Source organism: Lonchura striata, chromosome 4 (genome assembly GCF_046129695.1).
Source record: "Lonchura striata isolate bLonStr1 chromosome 4, bLonStr1.mat, whole genome shotgun sequence".
In the NCBI taxonomy this organism is placed as follows: domain Eukaryota; kingdom Metazoa; phylum Chordata; class Aves; order Passeriformes; family Estrildidae; genus Lonchura; species Lonchura striata.
In genome coordinates this window covers 4,272,208-4,299,266 of record NC_134606.1, presented here as the reverse complement: position 1 = coordinate 4,299,266, position 27,059 = coordinate 4,272,208, and the positions used below count along the sequence as shown (strand labels likewise).

Below are 27,059 nucleotides of genomic sequence, written 5' to 3'. Positions count from 1 at the left end.
CAGCAAGAGTTAAGTATATGTAAATGGGATTTACTTCACTGAGAGCAGTGTACTCTCAGCACCTCAGAGGATTCATTCCAGTACAATACGGCAAGTGATTATGAAGCAAATATGCATTACCTTAAATAAACCAAAGTGAGAGACAAAGCAAATTATTTTGAAGTGCTTTTACTCTGTAATTTCATTAAAGGAGGTTGTTTATTCTCAGAGGAGAACTAGAAATTGAATATGGAAATCTAAAATTACAGAAACGTAAATCTGTTTATGGACCAAGGTCAAAGAGAGTTTTATTAGGACCAAGGCTATCATCGACACTGTTAGAAATATTTTTAAAATATTTTGCAATTTTGGATATTAATTTCTTTTTGCTTTTATTAAACATCCTCCTCTCTACTTTTGCTTATTTTCCATGGCTCCTAACTGAAGAACTAGTATCAGGGTTTTTCCTTATTTTACTTTGCAAAACTCCATTGGAATCAGGAATTAAGTGCCTCACCTTGGAATAAACAGATGGTCTAAATTGTCCTTGCCCATTAATATTGCCCTGCCTAATATTAATGTGTGCTAACTCCCAATTGCCTTAAGGTCTTACTTAACTGGGAAAATCATTCTGCTATCTGCATGGAGGGAGTCTGATGGGAAAATCAAAGGAGAAAAAGGAGTGGAGGGGAAAAGGAATGGGAGAAAGAAAAGGGAAAACAACAGGGGTTCTTTACTGAAATAATTCACAATTCAGGACTGTGACATTTTCTTACTTTTTGATCTGTTTTCCTATTTGCAGCAAAGTCACTGATGCCAAAAAGGACCTTTCATATGCTATGCTAGAATCATACCAATCTATAGAGGAAAAAAGCAAATGAGATCAGCTTTATGCTTATTTTCAGAGGTAAACCATACTGAACTACTGAATTTGGGGGGAAAAAAAAGAAATAGAAGTTTCATCAAAAGACATACGGCACATTAAATGTTATGTACACAGTATTTTTGAAGTTGTTGCAACATATTTTTCTCTAACAAAACTGTAAGGACTGTGGGGTGGCTTTCATCTGTCTTTTAGCTTTTAATTGGTTTTATGTCTCTTTCCTTTATATATAAGTATGCATACACCCACACAAAGATTCAAACATACATATGCATACATTCATTTCATTTATAAATATTGATTAATATTCTTAATAATGAAAAAATTCAAGCAGAGATCCTACTCCCCATCATAGTTCTGAATTGTAAGTCATCTTTTGGATCGCTCTGAATTGTCTCGTGGTTCTTTGTAAACACATTTGTAAATTACAATATTGTAATAATTGTCATGGTGCTTGATATTTACATCAAAACACTTCAATATAGCACAATCACAGAAACTTACTTCTGTACTCAGGGGTTGGGAAGCTTGAGTTCTGGACTTCTATAGTACTTCTAACATTGTACTGTATGCAAGTTGCCAAATAATGGTATTTCATTTTAATATAAATAAAATACTGTTTATTTGTAATCGGCTATCCAAGAGAGAATGAAGAAGAAGATGGAAGCAGAAGCAGCAAGTAGACAAGCAGATGTGGATGTGCACTTGGATACCAGACCTCTGGATAGCAAAGGAGCATACAGTACCCAGCACCCTGAAGATCAACAGCTTGAAAACACTGTCAGGAAAGCTCTGCACTGACTGGGGCATGTCAGATCACAAGATAATGCTCTCACAAAGGGATGCACAGGAGTTCAGCTCACTATACCTCCTCCTGCTCAGAGAACCAGCAGAAGAAGCAAGCTGGACAATCTTCAAATTTTCTGTAGTTCAGTTTTACCGAGTCTTTGGAACAGACCCAAATAAATTCCGTGGTTGAAGCTCATTTTGCCTTTGAGACTGACTGTGAAAACCCCACCAAACAGAAACACAATGGTGATGGAGCCTGGGAAGCAGCGGGTGCCAACAATGCCAGACTGGAATGATGAACTCAAGCAGTTTGGCCACTTATAATTCCACAACGGATGGGGATGTTCCAGGAACGAGGAGATGCGCAAGGTTCACAATGGCTTATTCAGCATCCACAAACACTGAATAAAGAGACTCGAAAAAAGAAACACACACAACCACAAAAGCCAAGCCAGGAGAAGCACTGAGTCGGGGAATTGTTTTAGAGAGATGAACATGACAACTCAATGGGTATGAAAGGCTGGACCCAGATGGCAGGAGGTAAGAAAAGATCATAGCAATTACGATGCAGCACAGCTGTCAGTGACACAAGGACAGATCACACCGCTGGTGTCAGGAAAATGGAAGAGGATCTTTTCATTGCTGTGGGAAGATCAAGGTATTAAAATTACATACGTACATACGTCAAGAAGTGAAGACCAATTGCAGGACAGATACAGGAACCTTTAAGCAGCTCCTTTTAGGATTGTGTATATGGCTTCAGAATGCCTGATCCAAGAAAGCCTGGCAAATGTTTAAGACCTTCTATAGTGCTTTGCAAAAAAAAAAAAAAAAAAGTTATGTGACTGAGATCACTTTCTGTGACTTCTGATATGTTTGGGGAAGGCCAGTGATGCCACTGGGGAATCTCATGGATGGAATGAAGTTTGTTGTCCTAATCATCTTCGTACTTGATTGGGCTTAAACAATGAAAGGGTGCTTTTTCAAAACCATGTTTGGGAACAATTTGTTTTGAGCATCTTGGGTCTCACAAATCACTATTGTTTTGAAACCACTCAGGAGAGTGGAATAGGTTACAAATTTACATACATATGGTCTGTACTTGAGTTAGAGGATAACGAAAGTGTCATGGGGCTAAACTAGTGTGAAAGAAAAAAAATCATGAAGAGCAGTCATTGCTTCTTTGTGGTTCTAGCATACTCCCAGAGGCTCAAAGGCCAACAGGAGAAGAAAAAAAGAGTTTAAAAATGTAAAAAACTCATTGCTTATGATATTACTGCTGCCTTTCTTTATTTCTCCAAAAGGTTGTGTGTAAGAAGCTTTTAGTGTTCATTGAAATAACTGGGTGGTATTAGAGCATATAATCACTGTGCTTGCAATAGTACTTGAAAACAGCATATTCATTAAAATTTAAAATATTTTGCTGGCCTTCCAGAGTCTTTTGCTAAACCTAGTGTGCATTGGAACCTGAGTGAATGAATCCCATTAGTCATCACCATCTTAACAATATGCACTTCATAGAGAGTTGGCTTCTGCACAGAGGAAGGAAATTACCAGTACTAGCAAAGGAAAGAATATTTATAATGAGCAAATATACAAAAGCTCCAAATAATTATAATAGTCACAGCTTGGCAATGACTTTCTAGGCTATGAAATTACTTTTCTTTTGGAAGAATGAAGATTCTACAAGGTTAGTATAAACAAAGGGTAATTGGAAAATCAAATTGCTCTCCACAAGTTATTGTAAGGCCTGGAATAATGGTGATAGAATTAAAAAAAAAAAACCACAACTTGCTTACAAATCAGTGGATTTTTGTTTTGTACATTATTGCAATCAAAAATTCTCCCTTTCAAGTGCTACATGGGAAACAAATGGCGAAACACAAATCCCAGCTTACCCCTGATACAATGAGTTCTCCTCCCAGGTTCTGAACTTCTGCCTTCACTTTGCTGCAGATATTGAGCTGGTGGCAGTACAGGGCAATGCGCTGCAGGTAGGCCAGCAGATCCTGCTTGCAGGCTGAGTCTGGGCACTGCAGACAACACAAATACTGATTAGATGGAGCTGAGTTAATGAGATTAGAGACAGGTAATCAGATAAGTGGCGGTGTGTATGTATTTGGTGGATCTGTTCCACTTTGTCTTCACATGAGGTACTAGAAAAAAATCTGAAAACTCAAATTCTACCTTTCATTTAACTCAAGATTTATGAATTGCAACCTAAAGATGGAGTCTCCTTTCTGAAAAATAAGAAACCTCTTTATTAGCATTATGAAAATAATAATTTTAATTTCTGCTCTGCATTAATTTATAGAATTATACTGAACAGCCAAAAAGTCAGGCTTAACTTGAAGCTCCAGGTTGCCTACTGGACATCCAAGTTAACGTCCAGTATGGACCAGTTAATGTCCAGATAAACCCAGTTCTGAGTGGTTACCCCCAGTCCAATTCCAACTCCTGTCGGCCTGGCAGCTCCCCTGGCATTTGTGCAGACGTTCAGAGGATTAGATTAGGTCGAATGTGCTGGATGCTGTGAGGGTTTCATAATCAATAGAACTAGAAAGGGCCCCAGTACAATTTATTCATAGTCTCTGGGACTCTTAATAGAAACTGCATCGTCCCTCACAATATCAACAGCATAACAAACAACAGCCTTGTAGTTAATATTCCAAGTCCTGCCTCAGGAGAACAGACCTCAGTAATTCACTCTGACGAAACAGAGCTAAAAGGGCCCAGTGCTAACAGCATGTCTGCAGTAAATACTCTTTGGGGCTACCCAGTAAAGTCTGACTGACAATGTTCCTGCATAGCCTGGGGAACAAAGATTCCAAATCTGCCTTTTTATCACCATACAGAGTTTATGCTCAATTTAAAAAAAATATCATCAGAGCCTTTCAAGAAAAACTGGTAGAATTAAATGCAAATGAGTCAACAACATCACAGCTCCAACCTTGAGATCACTGCTCTGGCCCCAGCAGTTAATGCTGGCAAGGAATGTGCTCATGTTGAAGTAGTTTGATATATTGTTGTCTATAACCCCAAAGGGAGTCACTTGGCTTTTTTCTTGCCCTTTAAAGCTAATAATAAACAAAGCTGGAGCTTCACTATAGAGCCTCTCTTCCTCAGACAGTTGCCACAACTTTCAGGCATTAATCCCTAAAAGTCCTCTTCTCCCTACCACTGCAAATTTAATATAAAAATATTTACTTCTTGAAGTCTAGGAACTGAAAGGAATGAATCTAAAGCAATACTTCTGAAGAGTTGTAAAGGCTTTAAATATAAATACCTTGGAGTGTAAAAAAAATGTAAGGGCTCTTCCACAGGAATAATAATTAAAATTGCTACTGTCCACAAAAAGTTTATATTGCATGAGGGTCTCCAGAGTTCTGTGAAACATCATTGAAGTGCAAGCAGTTAAAACCAATATTTCATTCTCAAAATAATTTCACTGTTTATTATTAGGGTTACAGTCCTTTGAAATTTAAAATATGACTCAAGTCAAGGCACTCTAAGCATAACAAGTCTCCTTCTATTTCTTTCTTTAAAATATTCCACCTCTGCAAATACTGCAGACCAGGAATTTCATCAGCTGACAGATAGATTTTTTCTTTCTTGTGTTAAAATGAAGAGATGCTACATTTGAAGGACTGAAATGGGTTAACTACAGGAAAAATACTTGCTGCTGCTGAAGAAGACCTAAACCAAATATTTCTGAGGTTACAGGAAAATGGACAGCTTTGGGTTTTTTGCCACTCTGGCCCATATTCCATGGCAGGGTGTGTTACACACTATCACAATCCTAATTGAGGAAGAAAATTACATTCTTATTTTGAAGAGAAAGACTAGAGGAAAGGAAGTTACCAGTTCCCACTTCCAGCAAATATTCTCTTGATGAAAATGAAATGAAAGAAACTATATGAAATTTAAAAAGGGAAAAATAGAGAAGCTTAATTTGCCTGAATCAAAAATTAGCTGTGTAGGACCTGGATTTGAAATTTGGCTCTTGACTTTTAACATGATGCTTCCTCTTGCTCTCCAGATCAATAGATAATCCAATCTGAAAATATATATACAGCAAGGTCATCTGTCCAGCTGTGACATGAATTTGGTAAAGGAAGTGGGGACACAGACCCTACAACATGCACAATTCACTGAGGCAAACCAGAAAATAGGGAGTCAGAGAACCTTGAAGGAGTAAAGAGCCAAATCAAGGGAAAATTGCTGGAAGAATGAGCTGGAAAGAATCTAAACATTCCTAGGGACTTGGCAAAGGGAACGGAGCATCCAATTCCTGACTGCTTTTTTAACAGCAAAGTCATTTTGGATGTTATGATCTCACAGGTGTTTTCCAACCTGAAGGTGTTTTTCTAACAGGCCCAGAAGTGAGGCTGGGGAACAAGTCAGGCATTTCTGAGCTTTGGAGAAACTCATTTATGGCTTTCCCGTTCTGCAAAATGCTGATGGGTTTAGAAGAACCAACTTCTATCCAACGGGAAGATCAGGATCCAGGCTCTCAACAGGTAATTTTCTGGTAAGACAGACTTTTCCTGCAAACGGCAACGCATCCATAGAGGTTATGTTGTATTTCAGCTCATTTTGGGGCTACCTGATCAGCTACTGCCCGTGCCAATTTGTCCATCCTGGATCCTGCCTCTGCAATCTTCTTGGCTGCATTAATGACATCGGATGTGTTCTTCAGGGGGCCTTTCCCTCTATGAAACACAAGACAGTTACCCACAATCTCAACAAATCACGAAAGGCGCCAGTTTTAGTGACCCTGTTTAGTGCTCATTTTTAAAATAGTAACATGAATGTCTTCTTAATTTATTACTATTTTGCCTTTTAAGTACTTTATAGTACAGCTTGATTAAGAAATCTGTCTGCTGTATTTCCTCTCCCTTACAAAATGCCTCACTGGCAATTTAGTCCGATGGTGCCTTCAAGCACATGAGCTGTACTTAATAGTAGATGCATTTGTAAGTGCTCATTAAGCCAATGTTGTTGCTGGAATACACAACTATTTCAAAATGATGTGATTCCCAAGCCAGTGCTAAATGTTCAGCCCATCATGTCTAGGACAAGAATGTCACATTTTAGAAAATCTATTTGTAGAAGATTTTTTGTTGGAAAATAAAGAGAGGTGAAGCACAATCATTATGTTACACACTTGAATGTTGCACTTAAAACATGTATAATTAGCTTTAGGCCTGATCTTTCACCATGTTTTTAAGATGTTGCACAAAATTATGATTTTAGTCATTAAAGCTAACAAAATTTATTATGACAGAAGGTCTCCACAGACTTCTGTGAGTTTTCATCAGACTCAAAACTTTAATCCTGCTTGTACCAATAAAATTGCTCCTGCTCTTGAGAAAGTCTCAACTGGAAGTGAATTAATTTTCCATTTTTTTTTAATGAGGAAAATGACAATATGATCAACCTTTTTTTAATTAAAGAAAAGGCATTTTTTCTAAGCACAACACCTGCATTATTTTTTCATTTTTTAAAAAATCTATAATGGCAATAATAACATGCTGAAACGTATTTCCACTTTAATCTTCTTTCCAGACTTTCATTACCACTTTAAACAGATGAAATACAAGTATCCCACTTCTGGTGAACTTAAACTGCAGCAAAAATACTTCTTGGTGACCTTGTGTGCTTCTACATTAATTACATGAGCAGCTCTGACTGTCACAAGCTCCATGCATTTGAAAAATTATTCTATTCTAACCCTGCTGAGGTTACAGCCAAACAAAAAGGTGTGAAAGGTTTGTTTCTGTTTTAATGGAATATATTAAACAACTTGTTATTGAATCTGATGCAGATGGAAGTGCACTTTGATTTTTTTTTTTATTTACTTCAAATGTGTCAGTAGTCTTTATCTCATTCTCAAATTAGTTTTGTTCTTTTGATGCTAGAAAATACAATTATAATTTCATGGCCAATATATCAAAGGTTGTCCAGGAGGCTGCAGAAACTCTGCATATTCTGGGCTGTTGCTTTAGAACAGAATTTCTTACTTCCGTGATACAATGACACTGTTTGGGCAGATTTCACTCTATTTTTTGTTGACAGAAGGATCAGAGACACCAAGACAATACAAATAAAAAAGTAACACAGAATCCTGTAAAATATCCTCTCTATCCATTTCCACCCCTTGCCACTATCCCAGGTTGCTGCGAGCCTCAACCAACTGAACACTTCCAGGGATGGGGCAACATAAAGAGATGAATAAATGGATGTCTGATTTTAATCCTGAAAAAAAAACCCAGGAAGATTTTCATCCTGTTTTGTGTAATCACATTTTGATAAATACCATTTAAAGTTTTGAACCCACTTCAAAAAAAAACACTGTACAAAATATAATTTACTATGGTGATCTGGAATTCGAAGTCTTGTAAACCTTTCTCCCTGGTGTGATTAACAATATGACCATAGTAAAAGACAATAATTCTGTTTACATTGTATCATTAATAAGTGACCTTTTGACTCTCTGCAATTAGAGAAGAATAAGACATCAATAGAGAAGAGAAATGAAAGCAATAAAAAAAAAATCATTACTGACAGGCTCCCATGAAGCATTAGATCAAACCAGTTTCATTTCATTTGGGATTTTTTTGGAAGGAAGTTCAGTGATCAAATGATATAAATAGTTTTGCCATTATTTTTGATTGACACAAATTGTGCTCAAATGTTGAAAGTTCAGAGAGGCACATGCATTTAGATGGGTACTAAATGAAATGTCACTGAAGTGTCTGTAAGGTCACAGACTAACTTTACAAAATGATCTGCAAATAAAAGAGACTTGCAAATAACACAAAAACTTCATATGATTAATCCCACTTGGACAAATACCCAGGGCAATGTATATGATGAGCATTCCTTGGCTTTGCATCTCCACAACAACAGCAAATCATCTCAAAAGGGTAGAAATCCAGCAGAAAAGAGAAGATGTGGCACACCTGAGCTCCTCAGCTGGGCTTATTTTGTCCTTACCTGGTGAAATCTGTCATTTCCATCATAATCATGCACATCTGCTTGGCCAGCACAATGATGTCATTGCCACTGTCATCCCACTTGGCCACCTCTGCATCCAGCTTGCTCTTTTCTTGGTGGAATATCTCCACCTGCTCTGCAATCTTTGCCTTCTCCTCCTGGGGCAGCTGGGCCATGATAGCCTGGAGAAAGAACAGGAGTTGGGCATGAAAATAGGAAGCTACAAACTGGATCTTTCCAGTGGTCCCAACTGCATGAGTTTCTTTTTAAGGGAGATGAAGATGCCAAGCAAGATCCTGTAGGAATTTGATTTCTGCCAGGACAGGTAAAAGCACATTCATGTTTATGCCTCTTGCACTTTCAAGATGATAAAATTTATATTTCTGATGTCATGATTATTTACCAGTTGACAAAGGAGAATTAAATCTCAATTTTGAGGAAGAATAAAAAGAGTGACATTTATGGGAAAAGGCAGACTGAATTGCTGTGTCTCCCCTAGTCTCATCCTCTGTCAGAAAAAGAGGATTTCAGAATAACACAACACTAAAATAAACTGTGACACACAAGACAATACATTTGAAGTGAATTGTAACAAATGTATCTTTTAATGATATTTATGGATCCAATTTTCTCTTGGAAGGGGTGCAGAAAGAAACTGAACAGGTTGGTATTGATCTCCCCCAGCATGAACAAAGCAAGAAGTTCCTGCTCCCCTCCAAAAAAACCCTAAGAAAATTATAATAATGACTTTTGAAGATCAAATGGATACTTTGAATAATGATTTCCAAGTTAAGCTATTATTTGGCTCTAGGGGTTCTGAAGACCACATTATGCATTTAATGGGGTGTGACACATATTTAAGTGTCGTTACATTTTTTTCTTGTTTATGTCACTTTCAATCAGCTGAAGTCTTTTTCTACATATTCTTAAAATGCTCTTGGCTTTTAAAAATTCGTAATTGACCTTTTCCCAAACTGAAATTAAAAAGGGTTATAAACAGTGGATCAGAAAATGAGAAATTTGCAAGTTAATCAAATTAAAATTCAAGATGAGTTTTAATTAGGCCTTATCAATGTAACTCAGCAGTTTCAAATGTTAGCATAATAGTCTTTGCACAGAAAATGCAGTGTAAGTCAAGCTAATAAATAAATATATAAAATGCACATAAAACAACAGAACTATGGAATTAACTGAAGAGCATGTGATAGGAGTAGTGAAATTTGGGAAGTTTATCTGTATGACTTGCCTGGGGTTTCTTCAAGTGGCTGCTTCACCTGAACACTCTTTACACTGGTAAACAGTGCTTTAATATTTCTGTTCCAGCTGCTGATGTGCTTTCAAAGCAGCCATATCCTACAGCAAATGCAGCCTGTAAATTCCAGCTTTATTTCTACTGAAGACCAACATAAGTCTTTGTGCTAAAACAATACCAGCTTTATGGGGTAAGCATATTAAACAAATCCATTACATTGCATGAATAAAAATTTTGCATCTTTTCCACGGAAAATGTTCAGGTAAGATTTGTTCTTCTTAGACCCTCCAGACTGGGGACTAGGCAGCCTCTGCTTAGCATTGTTTTCCTTTTAGGTTTTTATGATTTGTTGCTTCTTGTGCCATGTTATTCAGGAATTGTCTTTATGATATATTATGTTTATACAGTGTGTCGCTGATCAAAGCAAAAGGATTTAAGTGTAGCAGTAATAATAATCACAATAAATGTAATAGAATTTAGGGCTCCTAAATCCCCAGGTGAACTCAATACTTAGTAAGAAAAATTACTGCAGTCTTTATTTTGGTTCCAGATCAAGAAAGGATGACATGCTATCCAGTCCTAAATGTAACCAAAAGGATGAGAAAGGCTGTGAAATCTGACAAAATAATCTGCACTGTATCTCAATTCTGTTATACCTAAGATTTGCTTCAGTGGTCAATACTTTGAATATCTCAAACAGGAGTTTATGCCCTTTAAATACAAAAATCACAAAAGATAGTCAACTACATCAGAACATTTCTGTCAGCAGTCTCACAGTAAGGAATCCAGGTATTTTCTGCCTTAGGGATGTCACGATAAAACTCCCATTTTTCTGATACATCGTATGGTTTATTTACCATCTATATTCAGTATTCAGGGAAACAATTTTAAGACAAAAAGAAATCTCTGCCTATTTCCCTGGATCCATGCCTTGCATTTCTCCCACACCTCTGAGCAAGCCTCGTTCAGATTTTTGTTACTCCACTGTTTCTTTGCAGGGTGTAAAACCTTTGTGTCAAGCCCCAGCCCACAGCAGCTGAGAACTCTGTCCTGGTCCTCTGAGCTCTCACAGCATCTTTGCCTGCTGGTCTCTAGGTTCTCAGCCCTACAAATCCTCTTCCAGACTCCAAGGTAAGAAATCCCCATTCCAGTTATCAACTTTTGCTGGTGTTTGAATGTGTGGGGAGGATACTTCTTATTCAGTCCATAGCTTCACTTCTAGCACATGAGAACAAACCAGACTTGTGTGAAACAGCCATGAAAATCATTCAGATAATTCCCAGTTTCCTGTTGGTTCTCTCCTGAAAAATGTTAAAAGGCTTTTCTTTAAAAAAACTTTCTTTCCAGTCAAATATATTTTCATTACACATAAAATTATATTCTCATTTTTTTTAATAATCTGAGCTGAGAAGATTATTCAATAAAAGGTAAACAGTCATCTGAGGGTGGCATAATCCTGAGTGTTGACAGGAATATTCCTGAGTGTTAACAGACTTCACTTCCCCAGCACCTGTGACCCCCGAAGCACTCATCAGCTTAATTTGCAATCCCCATGCACAAGCTGAGGTCGCAAATCACAGTGACTGAAGTTTATCATGATGTAATTACCCTGGTAAAATTACATTGACTCAGTAGCAAATGTCTTCAATTACAATTAAATTACAGGGACTACTCAGTAGCTTAAACAGATCTTCTTGACAGGTTTGCACACTGGGAAACATGAGTAATGTAAGATTTCTCTGGATACAGCACATGGTGCACTGATGGGATTTTTTTTTTTTTTTTTTTTTTTTAATTTGCTGCCTCCTCCCACGGTTTCAGCACATTCCAAACCTGCAAAGCCTCCTCTTACAGCACTAGCTGGAGCAAGCAGCTGATACTAGGCACCACAAAAGCCTCAAGACCATTCAATAAATGCTACTTCAATAGGTTTGACATGAAAAAAACCTTCAACACCTCCGTCAGACTGGTCCCATCCTTTGTTAAACAGCCCTGAGGACTGGAAATCACTGCCTTTGCTTCCTGAGGCAGAGATTTTATTGGTCACTACTGGACACTCACTGGAGGCGTGTGGGGTTTGTACTCACCCTTGCACTCTGGCCAGCAATGAGTTGGTCATCCTCAGTCTGGACACTCGTTCGGCTGCGCACGTCATAATCCTCCTGCTCGAAGTCTGAGTCGTCCTCGAGCTCCTCAGGGGTCTGGAGAGAGACACACCCAGGAGAGAAAGCCACAGACAGGAGATGAGAAGCTTACAAAGGACACAGAACAAGTCCTCTGCACAGTGAGCTCTTATTTCATTGACTACCTGCCCAGGAAACGCTGTTCCGTTCTTCTCCGAAATGAATTTGTCTGCCCCGGCAGTCAGGAACTGAAATTGAATTGTCTTAAAAATTAAATTGTTTCAACCCTGGTTTTCTTTACAAATGGCATTTGTCATTACCTTGCCACAACTTTTCTTCCTGCAATTTCTCTTAATGCTGTTAACATGATGAATGCAGTTCCAGGAACAAACATCCTTTGGAAACACTAACAACTGGAATGCAGTATTTTAAAATAATATTATTTCATATATAAATGGACACTAACATTATTATGTTACTGGAAACTACATGTAATCTTCAAAAGAGAAAGTAAATACCTGGGAAAAAGCAGCTAATATCCTGGAAGAAAAATTAATCAAAGCAAATAGGAGATTTCCCATTGAAAGAAATTGTAAATTATGTCAACTGGTTTTGAAAACAACATGAAATTTATAATCTGTGTAATCTTGTTAGTTCACATGGTCTTTTTCATATACACAGCTTTAGATTTGGCTCATCCCCCAGCTGAGACTGTAATGTCTCTGCTGCTGATGCTACAAATGATGGGAAGGTTTCTCAGAAGATTGATTAAATCAAGTTACATATTTTCAGGCTTCAGATTGTTTAAAATGTTGGAAGGAGAGAGAAAAAAAAATAATTGATGGATATGTTCATTTGGGATTTTTCAACTTCTAGCATAAAGTTAGGAGAAAAACAGCCCATATTTATATACAGAGAGACAGTCTTATTAAAATCAGTATTTAGTATGATGGTTAATATAGATGGTGCAAAAAAAGTGGAAACTTTAGAAAGAAGATTATATTCAATTTTATGGTTGAATAGCATCTGCTACAACAACCTGGCCATGAGTAAGTTCTGCAGTTCAAGACAAAGGTAACAGGAAAAGAAAACCACAGTAACTGCAGAGAAATCCTCACCTTACTGGACACCCATCACCCCCAGTGACAGCCTGGAAGTCCAAAGCAGCACAGAAGAAATTATCCAGGCTGGCATTTGGTGCTTGGAGACAATGTCAAGTTTCCTAGCAGAGGTGCTAATCACTGCCAGTTGTCATTACAGCTCTGTCTGGGGGATGCTCAGTCACCAGGAACGGCTCCAAAGCCTCCAACGTAACGCAGGAATCTTCTGGTGATATTTCTGTTCCAGCCTGGCTTCCAAACCAAGTGCACATCCCTGTGTGTAGCTGCACAGTGAAGTGCACAGGATGGGGAGAGTAAAACACAGCCATCTTCGTGTGACTTGGAGAGTATGAATTAAATATCTGCTTTGATTCTGAGTGCTGGAGGAAGAAATAACCAAGTGTGACAGTGTGGTAATGAAACTTGGTCTGCACCTCTGAAGAGAGAAATGCACAGAGAGTGTGTGTAACAGGACAGGCAGGAGAAGAAGTTCAGATGAAAAATGAATTTACCTTCTTTTTACTGTCACAGGTAAAATAGAAGGATTGCTATCCATCCAATGGTCTTGTTTCCAATCACCTTTAATCTCTTTGCTCCCTCTAGTCAGGTGCCCGAGGGCAGGATGAGACCTTAAAATCTGCCATAAACAAGCAAGCTACAAAGAGAATCCTACAACTCCCTGAGCAGAGTGTTTGCTATCACAAAGCTCATCTTTTCATCTGCCTGGGCTTTGCTGTTCAGAACAAGAACAGGGTGGAGAGCTTCAATAAACCAGCTGGCCATCCTCCAAATCCACTCAACAAGTCAGTTTTACTGAACATTGTAAAGCCAGTACCTTCTCATATCCCAAATATACTCAGTTTCCTCTGCCTCCAGTTTTACAAATAAGATTATAAAACAAAATGTGCAGTCCTTTCCAAGGCTTTCATAGTAAAACTTGAAGTAAAGATATTACATCAAAATATTACATCTCAACATGGCAACCAGTAAAGACATGAAGCTGCCTCTTAAAAAGAAAAAAAATATTCTGAAAATTGTATGCAAGGACTTATCCTTGAAGAAATATCCAGAAAAAATGTATTGCTGTTACTGTCTGACATTCATGATCTTAAATTCTGTGGCCTTTAAAAGACTGAAATCTAATGGGTATAAATGTTGAACTTGGAGAAAATCTAGTGCAAACCAAAAGAGCAAGTAATGCAACTGTTAGCAATAGACTACAAGCACAAGGCATCTTTCTATTTCCCCTCTGTACAAGTGGGATCTAATTCAAAGTGATCTTTCCAATTCACTCTTTTCATGTTTTGAAATGTGGTGAATTTTACACTCATTTTCTTCCCCAAACAGCTGCATTTTGCATTAGGGTGAAGAAGTGGAGTTAACTTTTATCTGTATGCTGCCATTTCAAGCATTTCCACACTTTTCACTGTTGCTCCATTGCTTTGTCTCTGCTGATCCCCTGGAGATGCAGCCCATATAAAATAGGATCTTCCTTTTGTTTAGACACAAAGGTAAAAGAAAAAATTATATTGAATATTGAATTAAAGGACTACTCTTAGTAAGGCCTTCTAAATACACCAGAATGACTCTAATTTTTGTGCACAACTAACAGGACCTTGATATTTAAAACCTTGTTTCCAAGACAACAAAGTCTGAGACTTCATTTCTCTGAGCTGCAAGACAGAAAGACTGATTCTGTCTTGCAGACACCTGGATTTATGGTTACACAAATGTAGGAATCACAGATCTGAGGTTGGAGACAGCTTCTAAAAAGGGCTGACAGCCACCAGTGGCAGAAGAAACCAGAGTAATATTCAAAACTAATGGATTTTATGCACTGATTGATTTCAGCAGAAAAATGGACCATTTTCATATTTTTTAATATGTTTTGTAGAAGAAGCCATAAGAGTTCCTAAGATTTTTTTTTCAAATACAGTATATCTTCTACACACAGCATTCATTTAACTCACAGAAAGTTTTCCAGTGAAGAAGAATCCCAGATAAATAACACAATAAATATATGATTTCTCTTTTAAGATGCATGTTTTACTTCTAATATGAATGTGGTGACTTTCAACTTCCAGGCATTTGAATATATATATATTTTTTTAATATCTCTCTGGCTGTTTGATTGAAGAGCTTGCTGTGAACCAAATATCTTCCATCTATGTAATATTTTTAATCTTTTGTGACTGCAGTATGGAAATGTGAATTATACAAGTCTAAGTAATAAAATGGCATATATATGCAGATTTATAAATGCATATATATAGATTTGTTTCATATTTTACCAACTCAAATGTACTTGATGAAGATAGAAACTCCACTTTGCTATGCACTTAAAAATTGTAAGATGCAACTACAAGAATTTTACCATGGTGATCACCAAGTCAAGCTGACCTTATAATGAGAGCAAAGACTGAGGAGATTAAAAGATACTCCCCTATTTTCTACAATGAAAATTCCCTCTAATTCTAAAAGACAAAGAGAGAAAAACCTAGACTTTACAAAGTGCTTTTAAATCTAAATCCATGCTATTCTGTACATTTGTTTTGGTACCACTGCAGCCTGAGTGACTCAGCTGCAAGCAGCACCCGAGTGCCTCAATCAGAGACCTTCTCTCACTGCAGGTCTTCAGTTGTGTGGTGATTTACAGTAAAATCTAACACTTCAAATTCAATCTAAGGAGCAGCAGGCACTCAATGGAAACACTGGACCCCATGACATCCTCTGGAGATAGGATGTTTCAAAAGATGATGGGATTTTGCACCAACTCTGGTTTTACAGAGGACCTGAAATGTTGCAGCACTTTGGATTTCACCCCAGTGGCTGCCCCAGAGGTGATGGTGGCTAAACCTGACAAGTCTGGCAGAGAAGAGCATTAAAACACCCAAACAGTTGGGCCCGAAGACATCACAGTTATTTTTGCTGAGGTCTTCTCCCAAGGAGAAGAAAAATCCCTTAATGACAAAATAGAAATGGAGTTAATAATAGAATGCAATATCCTGAATTGGAAGGAGCTCACAAGGACCATCAAAGTCCAGCTCCTGATCCTGCACAGGACAGCCCCAAGAGTCACAACTTGTTCCTGAAAGCATTATCCAAATGATTCCTGAATTCTGTCAGGCTTGGTGTGAGAGACTGGAATGGTTAATGGCTTAAATACTGTTAAAAGGGATTTTGCCATTATGGCAAAACTGTATAAAGAAGCTGTGAGGACCGAAGCCCGTTCAAATGTGCCTCCAGAGGGGACCTGGACTGTGAGTTAAGCCACCTGATGGGAACTTGAGCAAAGGTAAAGGTGGTACTATTGTCCAGGTCTAAAGAGAGGTGTAAGGAGAGGTAAACAAGGCTGGGGGAGAAGAATCAGCTCTGGCTTGATTTGATGGGGAGGAGGAGAGATTTTGGGTGTGTGGTAGAGGGAATGAACACCCACCCTGCCTTACAAACTGGCTCAATTGTAAAACCCACCCACCCACCCTGGGGTGGCCACATCCACAGGACATTGGTGTGAGGAGCAGCAGAGGAGGGGTCAAAAACCATCATAAAGCCATCAAAGACCCCCAAAACACCCCCAGACTCACTGCTGAGGCCCTGCAGCAGAGAACTGCACGTGATGCAAAGCGGTGGCACAGACCCAGAGTCTGCTGCAATAAACAGCTTCAAATTTGTCCCCCCAGGGGAGGCAGCAGGCAATCCCAGCTAGCCCAAACATACATTCACCCACTGAACTCTGTGTTTTGTGGGACCCTCACCACTGAGAAGACCAGAAGATGATCAATGAGATGCTGTCAGGCTTAATCTGTCTGTCACTCTCTTTCTCTCCCACCTTGCCCCTCTTTCTTTTTCTCTCTCTCTCTCTCTCTCTCTACGTCACACAACTGTTAAATAAAATCCGTATTATCAACTTCAGCATATGGTCTCGTTTGCATCTTAACACAGGCAGAGCCATCTCTCTAACAATTTCAATAACCAGATCTTAACACCTGGTGCTGTGAACACTTCCCTGGGGACCTGTTGCAGTGCCCAACCACCCTCTGGGTGGAGAACCTTTTCCTGATATCCAGCCTAAACCTCCCCTGACACAGCTCCAGCCATTCCCTTGGGTTCTAAGATGCCTCCAGAGAGCATCTCCAGGCATCCCCCACAAATAATGAAGTTCAGAGATGTTTAAAGTCTACTCTGTAACATGAACTAAAACATTGCAAGAGAGACATTGGCTCCAACAGTGCACTCCTGATCCAAACAAATGTAACACTCAGGTTGATGTAGATGCCTCTAAAGAAGAGGTTGCTAATGGCAAAGGCCATGTTTAAAACAAGTAAGTTTTAATAAATTGGCCTTGGAGATGCATAAGAATGAGAAAAGGTGCCATTGTGAGTCCTCCTGACTGTAGAGAGGGTTTCTGGCCAATAACTGAGAGAATTTCATAAGCAGCTGTGAAAACACAAAGTGCAATTTCATCCTTACACAATAAAAGGAAAGGTGTTGGAACGAAGTTATTATTTTCTATTTTATTTCTAGCTTCTATAATTATACTCCTAAATTCACTTATACTACTTCTTAACTTGTGGAATATATATTTTTCTTCTGTATAGATAATAATAATAGTCCTCAATGAAAAAAATGAATCTCCTTTCTCCTCCAGAGGGACAATAAATTCTCCCCTTTGGAGGAAAAAATAGAACAGAGAGTATTCACCCTTTCCTTCAGCTTACTAAAAATAATAATACCAACCAAAATTAATTTAAAAGGCAGCTTTATTTACTATCTGGAATGAGGGGACTCATCTCAGACAAATTCAATCTTTCACGGCTTGCACATGAACAATCACTGCCAGAAAATAATTGTGTCAGATGCTCTAAAAAGTTTGCAAGATTGGATTTTTTTCCTTTCTTGCAATTCTGAAGAAGTTTTACCACCTGAATTAAAGGGTGCATAATATTTGATAGATTATTAGATTAAAATATTCTAAAGGCTTTTATAGCCTCACCCTTTAATTATACATCCCATTGCAGTGTGAGATGTTCAAATGGAAATGTTAAAGAGTATCTCAAAGTGAAACTAAATTTTTCTTTTCTACAGCAAATAAGGTTCTGATTCAGCAAACTCTGGTCTGTGTAAGCTTATATATGTGGATTTTTCCAGTTAACTCACGTGGATAATGAGTCCATTTCTGTGCTTTAGTTCTCTGCCTGGGTAAGGAGTATTACACTGAGCTCCATAAATAAGTTAATTGTCTGAAGGCAAAAATAAATCTTCCTAATCTGGGCAAACATAATTCATTAACTCATATCATACAATGGGTGGAAAGTATAGTGATATAATGGGAAAAGTAACTTTGGATTTTCCTAAGGAGACTGAAAAGCCTGAAGACTGATCAGCTCTCCAGGTACACAGAAGAATCAGGCAGTGACAAAAGAAGTGATCAGGCCTTCAAAATTCAAAATTTAAAATTATAAACATCTCACCAGGATGGAGATGTTTTCAAGACATCTCATGGCAAACTCTTGGGGATAACTCTGATGTATAAGGGGTTGCTGGAAGCTGGAACTCTGTGTAGGGGATTGGGAAACCTGGGTTTGTAGGAGATCCCACCTGATGATTGAGTCAATTCCACAATCACAGTTTAAAATGACTAGAAAAGATTGAAGTGTGCTAAGCAGTTCTTCTTGTCCTAAGAAAAGTTTGGAAACTGTTGTTACAGATTAAGGAACTGCAAAATCACAGGGAAAATAGAGATCCTCCACTATGCAGCTCTTTCATTTCCCAGAATCACAGAATGCTGGAATGATTTGGGTCAACATGGACCTTAAAGCTCGTCCAGTTCCACCCCTGCCATGTTCAGGGACACCTCCCACCATCCCAGGTGGCTCCAAGCCCCATCCAACCTGGCCTTGGACACTTCCAGGGATCCAGGGGCAGCCACAGCTTCCCAGGCCTCTACCACCCTCACAGGGAATAATTCAAGTAAAGATTTCCCTGCCCTTCCAGGAGGGCTGCGAATCCTCTAATGCTGCAAACCCAGAGAACAGGATGGGCTTGCCCCATCACAAGCCCTGACTATAATACAGGCCACCTGGGATGAGCACTGGATATGAGAACAGAATTTATGTTTGGCAGAACAAAATTATGCCTGTCAAAAGCTTTTCCTCTAAATGTTAATACATAGTGACAGATGACTAAAATGAAGCTATTTTGGAGGGTTCCAACTGCCTGAAGTCTTACATCAGTGCCATAATACACTGACAACCACAAATGCACATTACCTGTTTGCTCAAAGGGATCACTTGATGCTTCAGCCCTGTTATTTGCCTCAACAGTTTCCTCTGTGATTTTCTCCATACCTTTACTTGTACATGGCTTTCATCAGGGCAGATTCAAGGTAATTTGGGTTTTGAATAAAAGTTTCAGTTGCTGAAGAGATGTCCAAACCAGGTTTGGTTTGCTGTATTTCTTTCTAAAATCTTTGTCTGCTGACTAAAGTGAAAAGCAACACACACCTACTATCACAATAATGATGTTGTTCTGTGGTGTCTTTTATTTGTTTGTTTATTTTATTAAAAGATGTCTAAGCAAATTAAATCAACTGGTTAGTCAACACTGAAATAACATATTTTTTACTTCAGTAAACATTAAAAACCATCCCTGCAGCAGCTGACTGGAGCAGCAAGATAATTTATTCATTTAGATTTTTACCAGACCTACCTCGCATCCCAGGCAGCACACAGACATGGGGAAAAAACCCCAAACAAACAAAAATCCATACAAACTTTAGGAGCTTGCCAAATTAATGCCATTACTATGGAAACAGTAATGAAGTTTGCATCTACTGGCAGTTGTGATCAAATCTTCTAGCTGATTAACATACTAATTGTGATTCATCCACTAAATAACCTCATCTCTTTATTTACTAATTCTTTTGTTGTTGTATGTACTTCTGCTTCATGCCTGCTCCAATGTCAACCTTTTCAACCTTATTACAACATGAGGCCGATTCCAAAGAACTTTTGCATTGCTCTTACCCACGACACCTCCCTGTAAATCCCAATTTCCACTCTCCAGGTGCTTTACATACCCTGATCATCAGGACAGCTTTCCTGATGTCCCGGACTCCGTCGTAGACCAGGCGGGAGGCGTCGATGAACTCGTTCTCCTCGAAGGGCTGGGGCACGTTGGCACTCAGGGCTTCAATGGCCACCTCCACTTGCTCAGCAAAACGTGGCATCACTGGGTGAAACACAAGGAGAGGCAGCAGGATGAGAAAGTGTTCTCTCCTGAACGCTTTCCTGCTGCTCTGGGGCATGGATAGTTTCCAGGAGGCACAGCGCGTGCTGCCCTGGAAATTGCCAGGCACAGGGAGGCTCATGGGTGGGTTTGTACCCGCCCTGCACGTGGACAGCTCTGGCACTTTATCTGACAGCATGGAAATAACCACCTCTATATTCTGTCCTCCAACTGTGCAAGAAAGAATAGAAAACTTTCTTCAAAAACTGTGTTTTACTAACTTTTAAAAGGCTGCAAGATATCTGAGCAGGCGGTAAAGTTCATTTAAGAACTTTACAACCTGTAATGAGCACAGCAAATATTTGTATCAAGTGATCAAAGCAAACTGTAGCCCTTATGTCTGCTAATTTACATAATTTACACTCTAGCTCATACTAAATAATAATAATTTTATGAGGGAAAAAATGCAAAATCAAGGATGTACTTTTGTGAAGACACCTAAATGAATCTTCTGTTTCTTCACTATCACCATGTTTATAACACAAGACATAGCCATAGATATTGGCTAAAAATATTATAAGCTGTGGTATGAACTTATTTAATATATAATCTAAATCTATTATTTACTTTTGTAAATGGTTTCAGAGCATTGCTTAAAGTAGCAAGAGACTGTTCTTCAAGTTTCATGGAGGATTTCTTTGAAGGTATAATCACTTCCTGCACATCATGTTTGCAGGAGAATAACACTTCAAATCAGTCCTCTAACTACTGAAACCCAAATCCTACAAACATGAACTTCAGGTCCCACTGATTATACTGCACCTACATTCCTATACTTGTTTACTTTTCATAATTTTAACATTAATATTGGAGGACTATGCTCACAGAGGACAAACATAAACAATGTTTGATTAGAAAGCTGGATAAAAAGATGGAATTGGATTAATTCTTAAGAAATTAAGGAACTAGGGTCAAGTTTAAGTTTATAGATATCCATCTTTTCATCATATTCATATCACTTTTATTCTAGCATTTAGATATCCAGATCATGTATCACTGAATTTACTATTTTTTTAATTAAAATATTACCTTTTTTTGCCCATATTTTCCCTATTTTTAATACACTTATTGGCAACTTGAACCCATATGATGAATACAAAGGGAAATTTCCAGTGTTATTTCCATCAAGAGCAATGACATTCTTTCCCAGGAACTTCTACTGTGATAGGAAACCACAATTTCTTCTTGACTGAATGTTCTTAAATTTATTTTACAGCATCTGACTTAAACTAAAACCACAAAAAAAACATGATTTAAGACTAGTTTACATTTTGAAGAAGTGGCAGCAACCACGAGCTCAAACCTTCTGTTTCTGACATTTAAATATTATGCATTGGATGCAAATGAGGAAACCTTTAAAGGGCTATAGTGATTCAAATCTAGTCTATACATCACTATATGTATATATATACACATATATATATTTATGTTCATATAGACAGATGAAAGAACAGATTTGTATTTTCCATGCAGATGATGTTCAGTAAGTTCCTGGGATACACTGGAGAAACAGGAAAAAAGTGACAGCAACAACAGACTTTAAAAAAATAAACATTAACAAAACATTGTCAGGCAGAGGGGAAATATTTTAATTAGAAAAGAAGTTTGAGAGAGATGGAAGTTTTGGAAAGAGTATTTAATAAATGCATATATCAAATTACCTTAATTAATAGAACACTTGAAAGTGTAGTAGGAGACTAATATGATTGCATAAGGAAGTCTCAAGCCTGAATATCAAAAAGCAATCATTAAAAATACAATGTAAACAAATAAACCTAAAGAATAAACGAGGATTTATTTTGGGTTGTTGGGATAAAGCAAGTAATACTAGAGATGCAATAATGACAACAATAAAAAACAAAAAAGGAGGTAAAGAACCCTAATATTTGGGGTTAAATTAAATTGAACCTTAAATTTCTGTTCAAAATTTCTTAACTAGCAGAGGAAGTCAGTTATTTGATATAATTAATAGTAGGTACAACAGGCCTGAATTAGGAATGGGCAGTTTGAAGAACATCTACATAAGCATAAGGAAATTTATCTTTTACCTATGTGTTCAAGTTAACAGAGTACAGTAAGATTTACCCAGTAGTTCTTAAAAAAAAAGTCAAAGCAATTTCTGAACCATTTTTGGAGAATGCAAAAAAAATTAATGGTAAAAATTCCAGGGATTTGAAAAAAAAAAACCTAAAAAAAAGAAGCACTTGTTTATTTTAGATAAAGGTATATAATCCTTATATAAAGGTTCATGTAAAGGCAGAAAAGAAAGGAAGGAATATTTATACTATATTCAACATAATTTCAGTACCCCAAAATAAAATGAAACATGACATGGCACAATTAATGTTTAATTATCTGTTAATAACCAGCAGATGCTGGACAGGCAGCAGATTTGTGGAAATAAGTTGCACCAAGCTTTTACAATATTTCCCTTGACAGGGCAGCGATGGAGGGGAAGCAGACACGACACAGCTGGACTTTGTCATGGCCACACGTGACATTCTTAGAACAAAACAAGGGAAATTTAAATTTTAATGGCTATAAGGTGGAAAGTTACACTTTATTCATATTCCTGAATATAAGGTATTCATTCCTGACATTTGTTACCTTCACTGGGTGTGGAAGCTTCTCTGACCAGTTCTGATTTTGCAGACCTGACTAGAATTTAGTCCCTCATTTACAATACCACACGTGCACATTATGTGCTGTTTCAGAATGGGAATAGATATTAAACTGTATTTTGAATTGCTTGCTTGCCAATTGTATTTTTACATCAGTGCTTACTTTTGATTGGACAAGCAAGAAAAAAACACCTTTAATAGGAGGCTATTACTTATTGCTTCTCAAAGCATATGTGGTCATTTAAACAGTGAAGTTTTTGAAAATCGAAAACTGAGTTGAGAAATGTATCATTCTCCAGGTGAGGTAATTGAGCTCCATGAAAAAAACCTCCAGTCTTTTTTCTCTATTATTTACCACACAAAGAAGGATATTTGTGTGCCAAAGGTGAAAGAACCACAAGTAAAATTCAGGCAAAGGTGTGCATTTGAATCTGGAGCTAAAACTTGTAAATGAATCAGATTCATTTATTATGCACTGAGCTTGGCTATAAATTTTAGATTCAGAAACAAATCAATACTTCTGGGGAAAAATTAAATATTGGTTTCTTAGTTTGAGCTGTGGCTTTGAAAACAGTCACACATATGCTTAGACTGAAAAATGTGGTCCATTAAAATCTCTCAGCCTAACCACATGAATTAATTAGGCACCTGCATAAATGTTGACAGAATCAGGTCCCAAGTTAATAGCAACACTTCTAATTCAATGACCTTGTCATTCCAACAAAATAAAGATTTGAAAGCCTTTCTGTGGATGAGTTTCCAATGGCACTGAAAGCAAGACCAATGCCAACAAAATCTAGGTTGAATGGCTGCTGGAGAAAAATTTGGAATCGGAAAAGTTGATTACTTCCATTTTATCAACTGATTAATTCTTTTGAATTATACTGGTTTTTTTTGGCTTATGCATAATAGAAATCCAGCATATCACCATGTGTGTATTCATGCCTTGATCAAACTTGTATTTTTTTTATGAACTCCTCTGTTCCACAAAGAAAATATTTTCTCTAAAGCTCTTCTTGTTTTTCTCCCACCCACCCATATCTCCTACATATTAAAATTATCAAGTAATTATCTGTTTCCGAAAAATATATTCCCTGTTGACTTTTTCTCCTATGGCAATCAGTTTGTACTGCGATTTTGGTACTTAGAAACATCACTGCAAATTTTATTTAGTGATACGGGAACAATAAGATCCCTGATAGACAGAGAAATGCTAGGTTACATAATAAAATTATTGAGGTAGAAATTAAAAAATGTTTGGGCGTTCTTGTTCGTAGCATTAGAACAAAAAGTTTCATTAATATGCAAGATTAAATGAATGCCTTGCTGATTTATTGTACTTTTATGGCCTTATTATTTAGGAACTTGAATTCCTCAGAATCTTAAGTAGATGTGAATGTTCAGAAATGTGGAAAGGGATAATTAAAACACAAAAAAAGCAATAAAGGTCAAGGACCCTTCAGGTGCATGGGTTTCTAATTTTTAGTAGCATCAATGGGAGCGAGGAAATTTGTCTGGTTTTGTCTCACATCATACACCTGAAAGATTTAAATCTCTTTCCTTATACCAGGCAGAGAACAGTAGATGCTTCCATGAGACAATCACACCTACCCTACTTTAAAGACTCAGGTTCAGCTGGATAAAATTCTGATTTTCCTCTGCCCAGTGGACAGAGAGGGAGGTGTTTGGCTTAGACCAGAGGTCTGCTTTAGAAAACCAAGTTTAGGCACAAATTAACCCCATTTGTGCACCAAATCCTGGCACACTTCTGGCTCTGAATCAGCCTCTGAAACGGAAGGATTCCCAGGTGTTTCATCTTTGGGGCATTGTTCTGGCCAGAAGACAATTTTTGAAAAGCACCAGCAGAGCTATTTCTTAGAGCTTCATTTTGAAAAGAGAAGCACATCCTTGACTCTTTTTAGAACCCAAGGATTTGGATCCAAGGGAAGCACCCTTCTCAAAGACCAGGGGTTGTTCCCTAGAGCCAGACTGTCCTCAGACAAATCAGATATTTGAGCAGCAGAGAAGTGATTACTCTCCTGCACCCAGCTGTGCCCTCTGGCTGGCCCTCATACCTCTGTATTTGTTTAAGCATTTGTATCCATCCTTAAGAAAACCGATTTTCCCTATGCCATGTTGATAGAGACACATCATTTAAGGGCCAATCACCTTATCTGTGTAGCCCTTAAATGGCTTTAAAAATCTGGTCAGTCGTGGGTAAGATTATTTAAGAATGAAAGGTTTGGATTATTACACTGCTAAAAGTTTCAGGATCTCTGAAAATGTCTGTGCTTCTCCTGAACATCATAATTGTTTATATCACATAGATCAAGAAAATTATCTAGAATGACAGTAAGGAGTGAAAAATTAAAGTTATCAGGGGAGGCTAAAAAGAAAAAAAAATATGAATGATCCATTACACTACAAAAAAAGAAATGCTCTTTTAGACAAAAGCTCAGCCGTTATCCAGATTTAAGAGGTTTTGGTATTAAACATTCACAAAGTTACAGCTTAAAAATTTCAGGGCTTGGGATGAAATTTCTTCTGTTGGTTTTTGTGTTTGGGTGGCTTGTTTTTTGTCTTCTTTTTGTTTTGTTTTATTTTTTTAAAATTTACTTAACTGAAGAAAGAATACAGTCTACTGGGAAGTTCAAGTATTTAAAAGATCATCCCTAATGGATATCTGACATCCTCTGTCAAAGACAGCACAGTTTCTCTGTTTTGTTTGACAGATGAATAAGGAATGAAATATGATACCATATTCAGCTCAAAGTGTTTGTCAAAGTCTGTTTCTAAAAGAACTCTACATTCTTTATCAGAAGATTCTAAATACTTCACAGAAAGTTTTTAAGTCCTGGTTTCATATCATAAAATTCACATTTCAGTCATGACTATGATATTGCTAATTGAAAAGAAAAAGCTTTATAAAAGTCTACTGAAACATTACATAACATATCTTACAATCACAGAAATGTTTGAGTTGGAAAAGATTCCTTCCAACCATTCCCCCAGCACTGCCAAGGCCACCAGCGACCCCTGTCCCCAAGTGCCACATCCACATGACTTTAAAATCCCTCCAGGGATGGAGACTCCAAACTGCCCTGGGCAGCTGTGCCAGGGCTGGACAACTCTTTGGTTGAAGAAAACTTTCCCAAATATCCAATCTAAAGTCATTCCCTCTCCTCCTGTCCCTGTTCCCTGGAGCAGAGCCCGACCCCCCGGCTGTCCCCTCCTGTCAGGAGCTGTGCAGAGCCACAAGGTCCCTCCTGAGCCTCCTTTGCTCCAGCCTGAGCCCCTTCCCAGCTCCCTCAGCCTCTCCTGGGGCTCCAGACCATTCCCCAGCTCTGTTTGGGGTATCAAACTCTCTTGGTCTAACACTGATGAAATGGTTAAAAGTCAGCTGTAAAATAATGAATATCAGCTGTATGTCAGCTGAAAAATAATGAGATCCTGTAGCAGTTTGCAGTGAACACAAGACTTTCAGGAAGAATCAGCCTTCACTGCCAAACACTGATTTAGCCAAGGCCCATAAAAACAAAGTTCTCAGGCTTCCTTGAATTTATGGCCAAGTCCTGATCCTTTGGCTGTGCTAAGTCTTCTGTGTCAAGACTGTGTTAAGTTTTCTGGCACTTCCCAGAAGGCTCCAACTTTATCTATGGGTTTATGCAACCCAGCAGATTGTCGTGGGAATGGAAGAAATGGATTTGTTGATGTGCAGCCCAGGTGAGATGGACATTTCAGAAATCAATGACATTTCTGGAGTTGTGGTACCATGTGTTGGGAGACAGGGACACACACACCAGAGGGAAAATCTCACCTTCAAACTTTGTCCTGACTGAACTGCCATTGACAGAAAGATAAATGTCAGGGCAGAAGCCAGGTAAATGCTGTTTGCATCCTGGCCAGCACAGGAGGACACTAATTAAGGACAGGTCCATCTCAAACTGGACAGAGGAGGAGAACAGATGTCAGCTGCAGGGACATTTGTGCCTCACTCTCCCCTCTACCTGTGCAAGACTGACTACA

The 27,059-nt window shown here is 38.1% G+C and overlaps 1 protein-coding gene across 7 annotated transcripts in view; it reads right to left on the bottom strand.

Moving 5' to 3' along the window:
• The window catches only part of CTNNA2 (catenin alpha 2), a 465,423-nt gene that overhangs the window by 25,436 nt on the left and 412,928 nt on the right, over positions 1 to 27,059 (bottom strand). For all 7 annotated transcript variants that reach the window (XM_021535749.3, XM_021535753.3, XM_021535748.3 and 4 more), the window contains 5 exons: positions 20,204 to 20,355; positions 11,990 to 12,103; positions 8,651 to 8,832; positions 6,258 to 6,363; positions 3,550 to 3,684 (listed from right to left, as the gene is read on the bottom strand). In XM_021535749.3, the coding sequence (XP_021391424.1) occupies positions 3,550 to 3,684; positions 6,258 to 6,363; positions 8,651 to 8,832; positions 11,990 to 12,103; positions 20,204 to 20,355 (689 nt within the window). The remainder of the gene's footprint in view (positions 1 to 3,549; positions 3,685 to 6,257; positions 6,364 to 8,650; positions 8,833 to 11,989; positions 12,104 to 20,203; positions 20,356 to 27,059) is intronic.